The sequence below is a fragment of the Schistocerca nitens genome, chromosome 2 (assembly GCF_023898315.1).
Source record: "Schistocerca nitens isolate TAMUIC-IGC-003100 chromosome 2, iqSchNite1.1, whole genome shotgun sequence".
NCBI classification, from domain to species: domain Eukaryota; kingdom Metazoa; phylum Arthropoda; class Insecta; order Orthoptera; family Acrididae; genus Schistocerca; species Schistocerca nitens.
Genome location: NC_064615.1, coordinates 613,304,045 through 613,318,694, shown reverse-complemented (window position 1 = coordinate 613,318,694; position 14,650 = coordinate 613,304,045). Strand labels below are relative to the sequence as shown.

The 14,650-nt window shown below is 42.0% G+C and overlaps 1 protein-coding gene across 1 annotated transcript in view; it reads left to right on the top strand.

Annotated features, from left to right (window-relative positions):
- Positions 1–1,491: 1,491 nt before the first annotated feature.
- Positions 1,492–14,650, top strand: part of LOC126234517 (collagenase-like) — a 65,838-nt gene continuing 52,679 nt past the window's right edge. The window contains exon 1 of the mRNA XM_049943213.1: positions 1,492–1,599. Coding sequence (XP_049799170.1) covers positions 1,504–1,599 — 96 coding nt within the window. The 5' untranslated portion in view covers positions 1,492–1,503. The remainder of the gene's footprint in view (positions 1,600–14,650) is intronic.

Sequence of the window (14,650 nt, the reverse complement as noted above, 5' to 3'; positions counted from 1 at the left end):
CCTGTCATGTACTTGTAACTGGTCACGCTGTTCGAGATTGTGAGTTATCTTTCGTTTTCCTCTTGAGTGTTATTGTCGAGAACCAAGAACCCTTCAAGTTAACCAAGATACCGGGAAGGTATAGGTATCTCGAAATGCTTGCTGCAGAATCTATGACATTGAGCTCAGATATATATTAATCAGGTACCGGATCCGGAATTATAACCACCGGGTTTTGTGCCAACACGTCATGTTCAACAGCTCATTTTGAAGCTGCTCAGCTAAATCATGGATAGTAAAATGGAGGTCTTATAGACATTTCTGAAGATCATATGTGAAGGGGACGCACATAACATAAGAGAAATAACATCCAAGCATGAAGCGTTGTTTCCATTTTGCAACGGTATCGTCTCAGAATTCCGAAATGGAGTCATTGTGTACTGTATCTGTTTATTTACTGTTTTATCATTATTTTTCTCATCGGGCCGAGAGCGGGCGGGCAGCGATACATTGCCTCTCTTAGGTCGAGGGTGTTTATAAAGTGCCGGTACTCGGAACAACGATACCTTTACTTAAAATAATGGAAGGCATATAACCTTCACATTATTTCATATGGAAAAGTTTACGTCAAATACTGTTGTTGTTTTAAATTGCAGAGTAGTGATGATGGTCTTAGTAAAAATCTTCACATTTCGCTTTAGTGGATTGATTTACAGGAAATAAGCCGTGGTGAGGAGAACGTTTTGCTTTGTTAGAAGGAATGTGGTACAGAAACGTTGGGGGGAGGGACCCCAAATCAGCTTTTAAAATGGAAGGAGGAAAGTGAGGAAGCAAGAGGGAAGTGGAGGAGGGGGCGAAGGGCAATAGAAACTTCATATTTTTATTTAAAAATGATTTACATCTCCTCCCTGTAGGAAGAATTTCAGGACTTGCTTAATCTGTACTTCGTCATAAATTAAACAGCAGAGGTAAAACAAAAAACATGGAAGTATATTTTATTGGTTTTTATTTTTAATATTCCCTCTTAATTTTGGTAGAGATTGAAACCCTCTCTTTTGTTTTCGTACCTTGTCACTATTTCCCACACAACATAACAGAAACTTGTGTCAGTTGACATTGTCAATGACTTCTCGTGGAACTGCTAGTACGAATACGGTATTAAGACGTTTTTCTTTAAGGCGCTGTATTTTCTAAGAGTGACGTCAAAAGAAAACGTTTCAAGACTCGAAAGTTTGTTAATGAAGATAGTTTGTGAATATTTTGTTGTGGACTCGCTGTCGAAACGTTAGTGACAATGCTTACGAAGGCATAAGCTTCTGATAAAAAGAGTTCAAAGATTTGTGGAAATAATCTTCCTAACAGATAACCGTGATAGAATGAAATGTTGCACTCCCGATAAAAGGTAATCCTGCTTAGTTTCTACGCTGAATAGAAAATATGTAATCCGTGTCCTGTATCATTCATGATACCACTGAAGGCATGCGCAGGTCACGTTGAGCACTGTGGAGCTTAGTCGGCGTATGTATGTCTATAAACGCAGTTTGTGTCAAGAGAGCCAGCAGTGTGGTCACGATGCAGCTGGCGCTGTGGGCGTTGTTCCTCGTGGCGGCCACAGCTCAGGTGGGTGGACAGGAGTCGCTGGCGCAGTCTGAAAGCATATATGTGTGCCCGACTTACATTCCACAGTCCAGTTTGTTATGATTTCTCAGCCACGTTGAACGAGTCATCCTAACAAGTTTTGTGTAGTCGTAGCGCAGATGACATCACCAAAGCAAATAGTCCATATTATCTACGGGAAGGGATTAATAATTCTGAAACAAATACTCAGCAGGGAAAAAGGTAAATTTTATTATATCAGCGAGGTAATGCAAATGTGCATGCCTGATGCAACCATAAATGTGCCTTTAGTATATGAACAGAATTGTGTGCATCTCTACAATAATGTCTGACTTCTTTAGGGCGTCTGCACTTGTATTTGTAAAGTAACCATGCTAGGGGCTTTAATGCTCACAGACGTAGAGAAAGATAACTTACATTTTGCGAAAGAGGCTTATGTTCTTCAACAATAATAAACGAACACAAATTACTTAATTCCGTATGAAAATTGAAATACAAAAATACGTATTTAGAAGAAAAAAAACTGAAGGCGCAGAAAAATAAGTAAAAGCAAAATGGAAAAAAGGTGCCAAATCTGGATAAAAAATATGGGAAAATCAGTCAGAGTAATACAGTTAAAAGATAACTTACAACATATCCTTATTTCATAAGGCATTATTTTTGAAAGACAGAAAATGTATGCCTCATCTGATGATACGTGACGGGTTACTTCACTGTCAGTTATTGACAACATAGAAATATGTACGTTCTCTGACGCTGTGAGACATTATTCTATAGTCGAATGCCGGAAAACAATATACAGTGCGCATGATTGAGGGAGTAGTGGAAGTAGTTATGAAGGAAACGATCAAATGGCTCGTCAGATTTAATGTTGGAGTGCTACGTTTGAGGACAGGACTTAAACGTCGCATTGTAACTACCTACTATTTTTTCTTTTTTGGTGTTATTATTCAAAGGACTGTTTCGATGCGCTCTGCAAAGGCTTCCTCTCTTGTGCGAACTTCATCTCAGAGCAGCAATGGTTCCTTATGTCCTCTGTTGTTTGTTGGGTGTATCGCCCCTTCACAACTCCCTCTAGTGCAATGGATTTCCTTGGTGTCTCCGCACTCGTCTTATCACCCAGTCCCTTCTTCTTGTCATTATTTTCAATATGTTACTGTCTTCGCTGATTCTGAGGATAAATTCCTCAATATTTTTCTGTCCAACAAATTTTCAGCATCTCAAACGCTTCGATGCTCTTCTTTTCCGGTTTCACCACAGTCCATAATTCACTACCATACAAAACTTTGCTCCAGACATATATTCTCGGAAATTTCTACCTCAGATTACGGCCGATGTTTGATGTTAGTAGACATCTTTCAGCCATAAATGCCCCTTTTGCCTCTGAAAGTCTGCTTTTTACTGCCTCCTTCCGTCCATCATACGTTATTTTCCTTCCAAGGCAGTAGAATTCCTTCATTTCGTCAAATTCGTGGATCCCTATTTTGACGTTTATTGATAATTCCATTTCTGCTGCTTTTCATTATTTTCCTCTTTCTGCTGTTTACTCTCAGTCTACATTCTATACTAATTATACTGCTCATTTTATTCAACAGTTCCTGTATTTCTTCTTCACTGATGATAGTAATGTCATTAGCGAATCTTATTATTGGTATCCTTTCACACTGAATTCCAGTCATATTCTTGAAACTTTTTTTATTTCCCTCAGAGCTTCTTTAATTTATAGATTGAACAGTAGGAGTGAAAGACTACAGCCCTGTCTTACACCCTTTTCAATCCAAGTATTTTCTTCTTGGTCTTCCGTTCTTAGTTTTCCCTCTTGGTTCTTCTAAATATTGTACATTACCCATCATTCCCTACAGCCTATTCATTCTCAGAATTTCGATCATATTGTACTACTTTACATTGTCGAATGCTTTTTCCAGGTCGACGAATCCTGTGAACGTGTCTTGATTTTTCTTAACTCGTGCTTCCCATATCATCAGTAACGTCAGAACTGCCCCACAGGAGCTTCTGCCTTTCCGAAACCCATATTGGTTGTCAGCTCATAGATCTTCAGTTATCTTTTCCGTTCTTATGTATATTATTCTTGTCAGCGACTGGGATGCATGAGTCGTTAAGCTGAGTATGCGATAGTTTCCGCATCTATTTGCCCTTGCTACGTGTATCCAGACGCACATTGTACACATCAACCTGAATGCCACTTCCTTCAACGGTTTCAGTCATTCCGAAGGAATGTTATCGATTTCTTCCTCCTTATTTGTTCGCAGGTCTTGGAAAGCTCTTTTAATTCTGCCTCTAATTTTGGCTTTCATATCGACTAAACTTTCTTCTTCTATCAGAAGCAGACAATTCGTCCCCTTCACAGAGGCCTTCAGTGTACCCTTTCCACCTATCCGCTATCTCTCCTGTGTTTAACAGTGCAATTCCCATGGCACTGTTAATGTTTCTGGCCTAGCTTTCAATTTCACCGAAGATTGTTTTAACTTTTCTATATGCTCAAAAAGTGCTTCCGACGATCATTTCTTTTTCAATTTCTTCCATTTTTACTTCCGCCATTCCGCTCTAGCTTCTCTGCTCTTCCTATTTATTTCATTCTTAAGTGACTTATATTTCTGTATTCGTGAATATATCTGAAAGCTTTTGTACTTTGTTTATTCGTCGATCGATTGAATTATATATTCTGTTAGCCAAGGTTTCTTCGGAGTTACCTTCCTTGTACCTACTTCTGTCTGTTCAACCCGATTTCCCTTTTATAGATGCCTACTCCTGTTGAACAGAACTGTCCACTGTGGTACCCGTTATGGAAGTATCTATAGCCGCAGTGAACTTCAAACACATCCCATCATTCCTCAGTACTTCAGTATCCCATTTCGTTGCATACGAGTCTTCCGAACAATTCTTTTAATATTCATTTATCTTTATTACTAAATTGTGATCGTGGTCTATATACACTACTGCGTACGCCTTACAATCCAATAACTGATTTCGGAATCTCTGTCTGACCTTGATGTAATCCGGCTGGAATCTCCCCGTCATTCCAGGCCTTTTCCAAATTTACCTCCACCTTTTGTGAGTTTTGAACGGTGGATTCACTATTACCTGCTGAAATTTAGTGCAGAACCGAATTAGTGTTTCCCCTCTCTCGTTTTCATTACCAAGCCCACATTATCCCTGAAGTCTTTCTTCTACTCCTTCCCCTGCAACCACATTCCAAGCCCCCATAATGATAAGATTATCATCTCTTTTTACATACGGAAATACCTGTTCGGTATCCCCCTTCATCTTCTGCTTATGACATCCACATGTATAAAATAAATGGTTCAAATGGCTCTGAGCACTATGGGACTCAACTGCTGAGGTCATGAGTCCCCTAGAACTTAGAACTAGTTAAACCTAACTAACCTAAGGACATCACACACATCCATGCCCGAGGCAGGATTCGAACCTGCGACCATAGCGGTCTCGCGGTTCCAGACTGCAGCGCCAGAACCGCGCGGCCACTTCGGCCGGCCCACATGTATACCTGAACTATTGTTGCTGACGTTGGTTCACTGTCGTTTTCGCGTCTTTGGTATTCATGATGAATCCTATTCCAGTTACATCATTTTTCGGTGTCTGTTGACATTATCCTATATTCGTCTGAGCAGAAATCCTTACCTTCTCTCCAATTCTCTTCACTTCACTTCACTGGTAGTATCTAGATTACTTCTGATATTCCACGCCCCGACTCGTAGAACGTTACCCTTTCGTTGGTAGTTCACTCCCTTTCTCATGGACATCTCTCTCTTGCTAGGTCACTCCTGGAGATCAGAATGGGGGACTATTCCGGCATCTTTTACCAATGGAGAGATCCTAATGACACTTTTTCAATTACAGGCCACATTTCCTGTGGGCTGTGGGTACACGCTGCGTGTCTTCAACGCTATTGTTTCCACTGCCTTTTGTATCCTCATGCCACTGATCACTGTTGAATCGTCCGCCTTTTAGGGGCCATTTTCAAACCAAAGAGTAAGAGGATGCCCGGAAACTCTCCGCTCCACCATTCAATTTGACAAGGCCATTGGCAGAACGACTCCTTCTTATATGAGTACGTACACCATTGCTGATGTTTTTTTTTTTTTTTTTTTTTTACTCAGAATCTATCACTCACTAGATTCAGATTCGAGATGTAGGAAGTTTCGATTACTACTTGAAGACGTTAGTCCTGCTCGACGACTCTAGTTACTAGTTTATTTATTTTTCATTTTCGGCGCGCCTCTCCTATGCCAACCTCTTCATCTCAGAGTACTCAGAGTAGCACTTGCAAGCTACATCCTCAGTTATTTGCTGGATACATCCCAGTATCTGTCTCCCTCTGAATGTCCCTCTAGGAGTACCACGAAAGTTCTTCCATGATGTCATAACACATGTCCTAGCATCCTGTCCCTTCTTCTTGTCAGTGTTTTCGTTTATTACTTTCCTGGCAATTCTGCGGAGAACATCATTATTCCCCACCATATCAGTTTACCCAAATTAATTTCAACATAATTCTGCAGTACCACATCTCAAAGGCTTCGATTCTTTTCTCTTGCTCCAAGCGTATATTCTCAGTAAATTCTTCCTGAAGTTAAGGCCAATGTATGATACTAGTAATCTATTGTCCAGGAATGCTCTTTTTGCCAGTGTTAGTCTGCTTTTGACGTCCTCCTTGCCCCGTCCGTCATGGACTAGATAGCATAATTCCTTAAGGGGCTCCGGAAAAGCTCAAAATCATGAAAAGTTCAATTTTTACTTTTTTGCGTTTTCTGAATCTGCAGACTATTACCTTTTAATAGATATATACACTCCTGGAAATTGAAATAAGAACACCGTGAATTCATTGTCCCAGGAAGGGGAAACTTTATTGACACATTCCTGGGGTCAGGTACATCACATGATCACACTGACAGAACCACAGGCACATAGACACAGGCAACAGATCATGCACAATGTCGGCACTAGTACAGTGTATATCCACCTTTCGCAGCAATGCAGGCTGCTATTCTCCCATGGAGACGATCGTAGAGATGCTGGATGTAGTCCTGTGGAACGGCTTGCCATGCCATTTCCACCTGGCGCCTCAGTTGGACCAGCGTTCGTGCTGGACGTGCAAAAAGCGTGAGACGACGCTTCATCCAGTCCCAAACATGCTCAATGGGGGACAGATCCGGAGATCTTGCTGGCCAGGGTAGTTGACTTACACCTTCTAGAGCACGTTGGGTGGCACGGGATACATGCGGACGTGCATTGTCCTGTTGGAACAGCAAGTTCCCTTGCCGGTCTAGGAATGGTAGAACGATGGGTTCGATGACGGTTTGGATGTACCGTGCACTATTCAGTGTTCCCTCGACGATCACCAGTGGTGTACGGCCAGTGTAGGAGATCGCTCCCCACACCATGATGCCGGGTGTTGGCCCTGTGTGCCTCGGTCGTATGCAGTCCTGATTGTGGCGCTCACCTGCACGGCGCCAAACACGCATACGACCATCATTGGCACCAAGGCAGAAGCGACTCTCATCGCTGAAGACGACACGTCTCCATTCGTCCCTCCATTCACGCCTGTCGCGACACCACTGGAGGCGGGCTGCACGATGTTGTGGCGTGAGCGGAAGACGGCCTAACGGTGTGCGGGACCATAGCCCAGCTTCATGGAGACGGTTGCGAATGGTCCTCGCCGATACCCCAGGAGCAACAGTGTCCCTAATTTGCTGGGAAGTGGCGGTGCGGTCCCCTACGGCACTGCGTAGGATCCTACGGTCTTGGCGTGCATCCGTGCGTCGCTGCGGTCCGGTCCCAGGTCGACGGGCATGTGCACCTTCCGCCGACCACTGGCGACAACATCGATGTACTGTGGAGACCTCACGCCCCACGTGTTGAGCAATTCGGCGGTACGTCCACCCGGCCTCCCGCATGCCCACTATACGCCCTCGCTCAAAGTCCGTCAACTGCACATACGGCTCACGTCCACGCTGTCGCGGCATGCTACCAGTTTTAAAGACTGCGATGGAGCTCCGTATGCCACGGCAAACTGGCTGACACTGACGGCGGCGGTGCACAAATGCTGCGCAGCTAGCGCCATTCGACGGCCAACACCGCGGTTCCTGGTGTGTCCGCTGTGCCGTGCGTGTGATCATTGCTTGTACAGCCCTCTCGCAGTGTCCGGAGCAAGTATGGTGGGTCTGACACACCGGTGTCAATGTGTTCTTTTTTCCATTTCCAGGAGTGTAATTTATTCAATTCCGAAGACTACAACTATTTTTAAATTTTTTTGAAATCTACATGGGTGTGACCCACTGTGGCGCTGTTAAACTGCTGTCAAATGGTGTTATTATTAACGTCCGTGTTCATCAGGTACATTTTAGTGATGTGAGATAAAGTATGTGTTGTGGCTAACCTGTGATGGTTCAATATATATCTCTGGTGTGATTGTCGATTGTTTCATGTTTATTTACTCTGTCGTTATCTCGAAAATATTCGTAATTAATTCTGTTTCTTGAATCTCTGTATTGTTGAAGTATAATAATGACTAAAAGTAAAGTTATTAGAAATCCTCTGAAGGCTTTTAAGAAAAGGAGAAATGTTGGAAAGCCAAAGGTGTGTGTTATTACTGTAAACAATAAAGACGATGAAAATCCCCAACATAGCTTGTGTCCCAAAGAAGAAGACAGTTGGTGTAAATATAACAAAGGATTGCTAACTGGTGAAGTGTACACTCATAGGCATAGTCTGCCTCATGCAATAATGGAGGTGATAAAACCTATTTTCAGAGACTTAGCAGCACCTGAACTGTTGAAAAAGTGTATTCACGGAAAAACTCAAAACCCCAATGAAAGTGTAAATAGTGTTATATGGTCGAGAATCCCCAAGACTGTATTTGCTGCAATAGAAACACTTCACTTTGGTGTGTATGATGCTGTTGCGACTTTCAATGATGGCAACATTGTAAGGTGCAAGGTATTTAGAAATATGGGAATGAAGATAGGTTCTAACATGGTACGAGCGATGCTTGCTTTAGACAAGGAACGCCTTCGGGCTGCAGACAGGGCTGTAAAGAGTCTAGAAATACAAGCAAGAGTAAACAGGAGGAGGAACAAGAGGAAGCTGGAGGAGGAGTTTGCAGAGGATGAAGATAATCCATCCTATGGACCTGGAATGCACTAAAAAGTTAATCCAATCTTTGTCGCTCGATTCCCAAAACTTTTATTTTCTCATACTAATTACATGTTTTCTAAGGATCTTCAAAAACATATTTGTTTCAAACTTTCAGTAAATGTTACACAGTACCTTCTGCATAATTTAACACAGCCTTTTTCCAAAAAAACTGTATATTTTTGAATATATAAATAAAAAATGCAAAAAAATGTTGTGAATTTTCATTACAATTGAAAAAAAATCATCTTTAATAACTGAACTAAAATTTTGTAAAATCCCTGTGTTAAGTTGTAGCCCATATTCCAATAAATAATCTGTAAAAAGTTCAACTTCCTACCTCAAATACTTTGTGAGGAAAGATGTAATTTATAAGCGTTATTTTAACATTGCAAGCATAGGGCGTTCCGGAGCCCCTTAACTTCATCTACTTCGTAGTCATCAATTATGATGTTAAGATTCTTGATATTCTCAGTTCTGATACTTCTCATTTCGTATTTTTTCGATTTACTCTCAGTCCATATTCTGTATTGATTACACGGTTCATTTCATTCAGCAGATCCTGTAATTCTTCTTCACTTTCACTGGTGCCAGTAATGTCACCAGCGAACCTTATCATTGATATCCCTTTACCATGAATTTTTATTCCACTCTTTGAACCCTTTTTTTACTTCCGACATTGCTATTTCAATGTTTACATTGAACAGTAGGGGCGTAAGACTACATTCCTGTCTTAAACTCTCTTCAATCTGAGCACTTCTTTCTTGGTCTTCCACTCTTCTTGTTCCCGCTTGGCTTTTGTACATATTGTATATTACCCGTCTTTCCCTATTGCTTACCACAGTTTTTCTCAAATTTGGAACATCTTGTACCATTTTACATTGTCAAACGCTTTCTCGAGGTCGACAAAGCCTATGAATGTGTCTTGATGTTTCCTTAATCTTGCTTCCATTATCATCCGCAACGTCAGAACTGCCTCTCACGTGCATTTACCTTTCCTGAAGCCAATCTGATCTTCATTTAACACACTCTCAGTTTTCTTTTCGAGTCTCCAGTATGATATTCTTTTCAGCAACTTGGAAGCATGAAGTGTTAAGCTTATCGTACGGTAATTCTCTCACGTCTCAGCTCTTTCAATCTTCGGAATTGTGTGGATGATGTTTTCAGAAAGTCAGATGGTATGTCGCTGACTCATACATTCTACACACCAACGTGATTATCGTGTTGTTGCCGCTTCCCCCAACGGTTTTAGAAACTCTTATGTAATGTCATGTATCTCTTCTGCGCTATTTGATCTTTAGTCGAACAATCCCTATTTCTTGTATATCGGCTTCTGTTTTTTCTTTCATCATGTCATCAAACAAGCCTTCCCCTCATTGAGGCCCTCAGTGTACTTATTCCACCTATCCGCTCTCTCCTCTGCTTTTAACAGTGAAATTCGCATTGCACTCTTAATGTTACCGCCATTGTTTTAATTTCAGTAAAGATTGTATTATTTTTTCAAAGTACCAAGTCATCCCTTCAGACAATAATTTCTGTTTCGATTTCTTCACATTTTTCATGGAGCCATTTCGCCATTGCTTCCTGGGCTTCTAATTTATCTCGTTCCTAAGCGACTAACATTTCTGTATTCTTGAATTTACCTAAACATTTTTGTACTTCCTTGTATCATCGATCAACTTCAGTATTTATTTGGTAATCCGTGCTTTCTTTGTAATTGCCTACGTTGTACCTACGTATTTCTTTCCAGTTTTTGCGATTGCCCCATTTAGAGATGTCCATTCCTCTTCAGCTGCACTGCCCACTGAGCTATTCATTGTCGCTGGATCTATAGCCTCAGAGAACTTCAAGTGTGCCTCATAACTCCTTGGTACTTCAGTTTCCCACTTCTTTGCCCATTGATTCTTTGTGACACTTAAACTTCAGCCTACTTTATTATAAGCAAATTGTGATCTACGTCTATAGGTATATCCGCTCCTAGATCAGCCTTACAATACAATATCTGACTTCGGAATCTCTTACTGACCATGATGTAACCTAAATGGAATCTTTCCGGCCTTTTCCGAGTATAGCTCCTCCTCTTGTGATTCTTCCGCAGAGTATTCGCTGTTAGTAACTGATATTTATTGTAGAACTCAATTAACCTTTCTCCTCTCTCGTTCCTACTGCCAAACCTATATTCTTGCTTTTCTACTCATTTCCCTACGACTGCATTCTAAAAACACACGATAGATTTTCATTGCCCTCTATGTACTGGATTACCAATTCGATATCCTCATTACTTTCTCTATCTCTTCATCTTCTGCTTGCGATGTCGGCGTATGTATCTGAAACAATGTTTTCGGTGTCTGCTTGCTGTCGATTTTGATGAGAAGTACCCTATCACTAACTTGTCCACACTAACTGACGCTCTGCCCTACTTTTTCATTCATAACGAGTCCTTCTCTCGTTATACCATATTCTGCTACCGTTGATATTACCCTACACTAGTATGACCAGAAATCCTCGTCTTCTTCCCATTTCACTCAACTGACCTCCACAGTGTCTAGACTGAGCCTTGGCATTTCCCTTTCCAGATTTTCATCCTTCTCTGCCACGTTCAAACTTATGACAGTCCACGCTCAGATTTGTACATCGTTATCGTTTCGTTGGTTATTTAGTCTTTTTTTCATGGTCACCTCCCCGGTAGCAGTTCCGTCCCGGAGATCCGAGTAGGGAACTAGTTCGGTATCTTTTGTCACTGGAGAGATCATCATGGCACTTCTTCAATTGCAGGCCACATGTCCTGTGGATATACATTATGTGTCTTTAATGCAGTGGTTTCCAGAGCCTACTGAAACCTCATACCTTTGATTATTGCTGATTCTTCTTCTTTATAGGGCAGTTTCACATCCCAAGGGCAAGAGAGTTTTCTGAACGTGTCCGCACCTCAGTCCTCTTTGACAAGGACGTTGGTAGAACGAGCGTGACGTCTTACGCGAGAAGTCATATCCGCCATTTCTGATTATTTTTATTGAAAATTTAAGAAGCGATTAGTTTCGAACCCAGGACCCAGAAAGTTTAGATTACTTATCAGAGACGCCACTCCTAGACCCCCTCTCTCTCTCCATCTCTTTCACTCTCCTCCCTAACCATCTCCACTTTCCTACTACCTCTGCCCATCCCCTCCTTCATCCATCTGAACCTTCCGCCGTGCCCATCTGCATTGACAGCCCCTGCAAAGCAGGCTGGTAAAACAGGTCAATGCTACCCCAACACAACTTTCCGGTCGTGCAGGGTCGCCTACGGTCAGTGCCTCTTTCTTTTGCCATATCTTCATTCATACTGGACGTAGGTTCCACAGTGCTGATGTGAAATTTGCTGCTTGTGTGCCATATTTGGTAGATATCGATTTTGGGGTTTGGGGAGAGATCCTAGATGTACTTACACACACACATATAACTACAAGCTGATTTACATATAGCAAGCTGTTTCACCACAGCATTGCTCGTTTACATGTTTGACACTAGTACTGAAAAGACGCCCTCCACGCCTCTCTGTGTCCACTTGTTCCACTCATCTCTATCTGTCCATTTCCTCCTTCACAGTCTCTCTGTCTCTTCATCCCCTCCTACACCCTCTCTTTGTCCAAGAGCCCATCCTTTCACTCTGGCTATATATTCCTTTCTCGTTTCTCTGTCAATATCCTCCTCTCTCTCTGTCCATCTCCTCCTCCCCCTCTAGCAGTCCATCTCTTCCTCACCCTCTCCCTCTCTCCATCTGCTCATTCCCCTCTCTCTCTCTCTCTGGTCATATTCACCTCCCCCCCCTCTCTCTCTTCCTGCCCCATTGCTCTTCCTTTCATCTCCTGCCCCCCTCTCCCATCTCCTTCTGACCCTCTCCCTATCCACGTCCCTCCTGCCTCCTTCTCTCCCTAGCCATCTCTTCCTGCCCTTTCTCTCTGTCCATCCCCTGTTCTATCCAACTGAAAGTTCCCCCAGCCATGCCTATTCGCTAAACATGTTGATAACGCAATCCAGTTCTACCCCATGAACAACCCTGTCATGCATCACAGCCTACACATTGGTGACTGAAATGCCGTTTTTTGCCTCTGTCATACAGGCTACCCATCAAAGCAGACTGATAAGGTAAGCCAATAGTACTCCAACACAACACATCCATCGTGCAGTTCAGCCTACGCGCAGAGGCTGGAAAATAATTTCTTGCGCCTAATCTAGACTGCCCTGCAAAGGAGGTCGATAAGCAGGTCAATAATTACAGTCAAGGTGTTATAGAGTATCCATAATGAATAAGATTAAGAATTTAAAAACAGTGCAGTGCCACTGTGAGTCACACAAGATACACATACCGAAGTAGTGTCACGGATATGATTTAAGTAGAAAACAAACTTTCTTTCTGTTAGCTACCCTCAGAAGAGCTTTTTAGCTTTACATGATTTATAACGCCTTTTTAGCCTAGTCAGTAACTACTGTCAGCTATAAAAAACACCAATTTAATTTTAAAAACTGTGTGAGGTTTCAAAAATTGGCTACTGCTGTTTCTTGTAGTTGTAAAATAAAAAAAAATTAAAAGAAATCAGTTTTAATAACAGATTAAGTAAACGATAGTACACAAACTCTTCAGATTCCAGGATATGTTCATGAACATAAAGCTGAAAACTGTTTGGTCTGAAACCCCCCCAACCCAATACTGTAACCAGATCATCTAAATGTCATGATACATAATCAGAAAGCGGCATGGGTGTATTCCTGTAAAACCTCCCGCCAAGCTGTTTATTTGCAGTTACATGAAACATCACCAGTCATCGGCAGTGAACCAGGAAGAACATTTTGCATACCAACAATAACTGTAAATCAGTAAATGACTTCTTAGGTTAACTTTCACACAAGGGAAACTGTGACACTCGCCATTATACGCCGTTATATGTTCTGCATGATATGTTGGTAGGCATTTTCTTTCTGAGATCTGTTGTGCTGGGGAGCCTACATTTTGAGGGTAGAAAAACTGTTTCTTGCTCCTGCAATGTTTGCATCCCTGCACAGCAGGTGTAAAAGGCAGGTCGATACTACTCCCACATAACACACCCACCATTCCAGCCACGTCTACCTTCGCCTCCTCCACATTCTCTGTTTTTTCTCCTCCCCCACTCTCTATCTTTCTCCTTATCCCTCTGTCTCTGTCCCTACCCTTCTCCCCTTCTCTCTGTCCACGCCATCCTCCCCCCATCCAGTCTGATACTACTCCAACACAAAATACCTGTCGTCCAGGACAGCCTGCACATTGGTTTGTGTGTGTGTGTGTGTGTGTGTGTGTGTGTGTGTGTGTGTGTGTAAAACCGTATCTTGCCCATGACCAGGCAAAGCTGGTCGATATGGCAGGCCAATACTACTCCAATGTGGCTTGCCTGTAATTCAGGTCATCTTATCTGTTGGAGCAGGGATGGGTAAACACCTTTTTTCCCTACCTTCTCCTGTTAGAGCTAGGAGGCTATAGACCCTACAGTGCTGGTACTATGAGACCTGCTGTTTCAAATTTGGTTGAAATCAGTCTAGGGATTGTAAGAAGATTCTGTGCATACACACATACATACACTTTACTTTATATATACAAGAGATAAACGTAATGCATCACTGGCACAGGGAATTTTTCCAGACTGGTTAAAATACGCAACGTGAAACCTCTTTATAAGAAAGGCGACAAGGAAGACAATTGTCTTCTGATTTCCTTACTGACATCTGCTCGAAAATACTCGAAAAAGTAATGTGGTCTGTATTAGTTTCACATTTGAGTAGAAACAATTCACTTAGCATTTCACAGTTTGAATACCAGAAACTTGAAAATGCTATTTACACATTCACCCACCAAACATTACAAAAATAAAGCC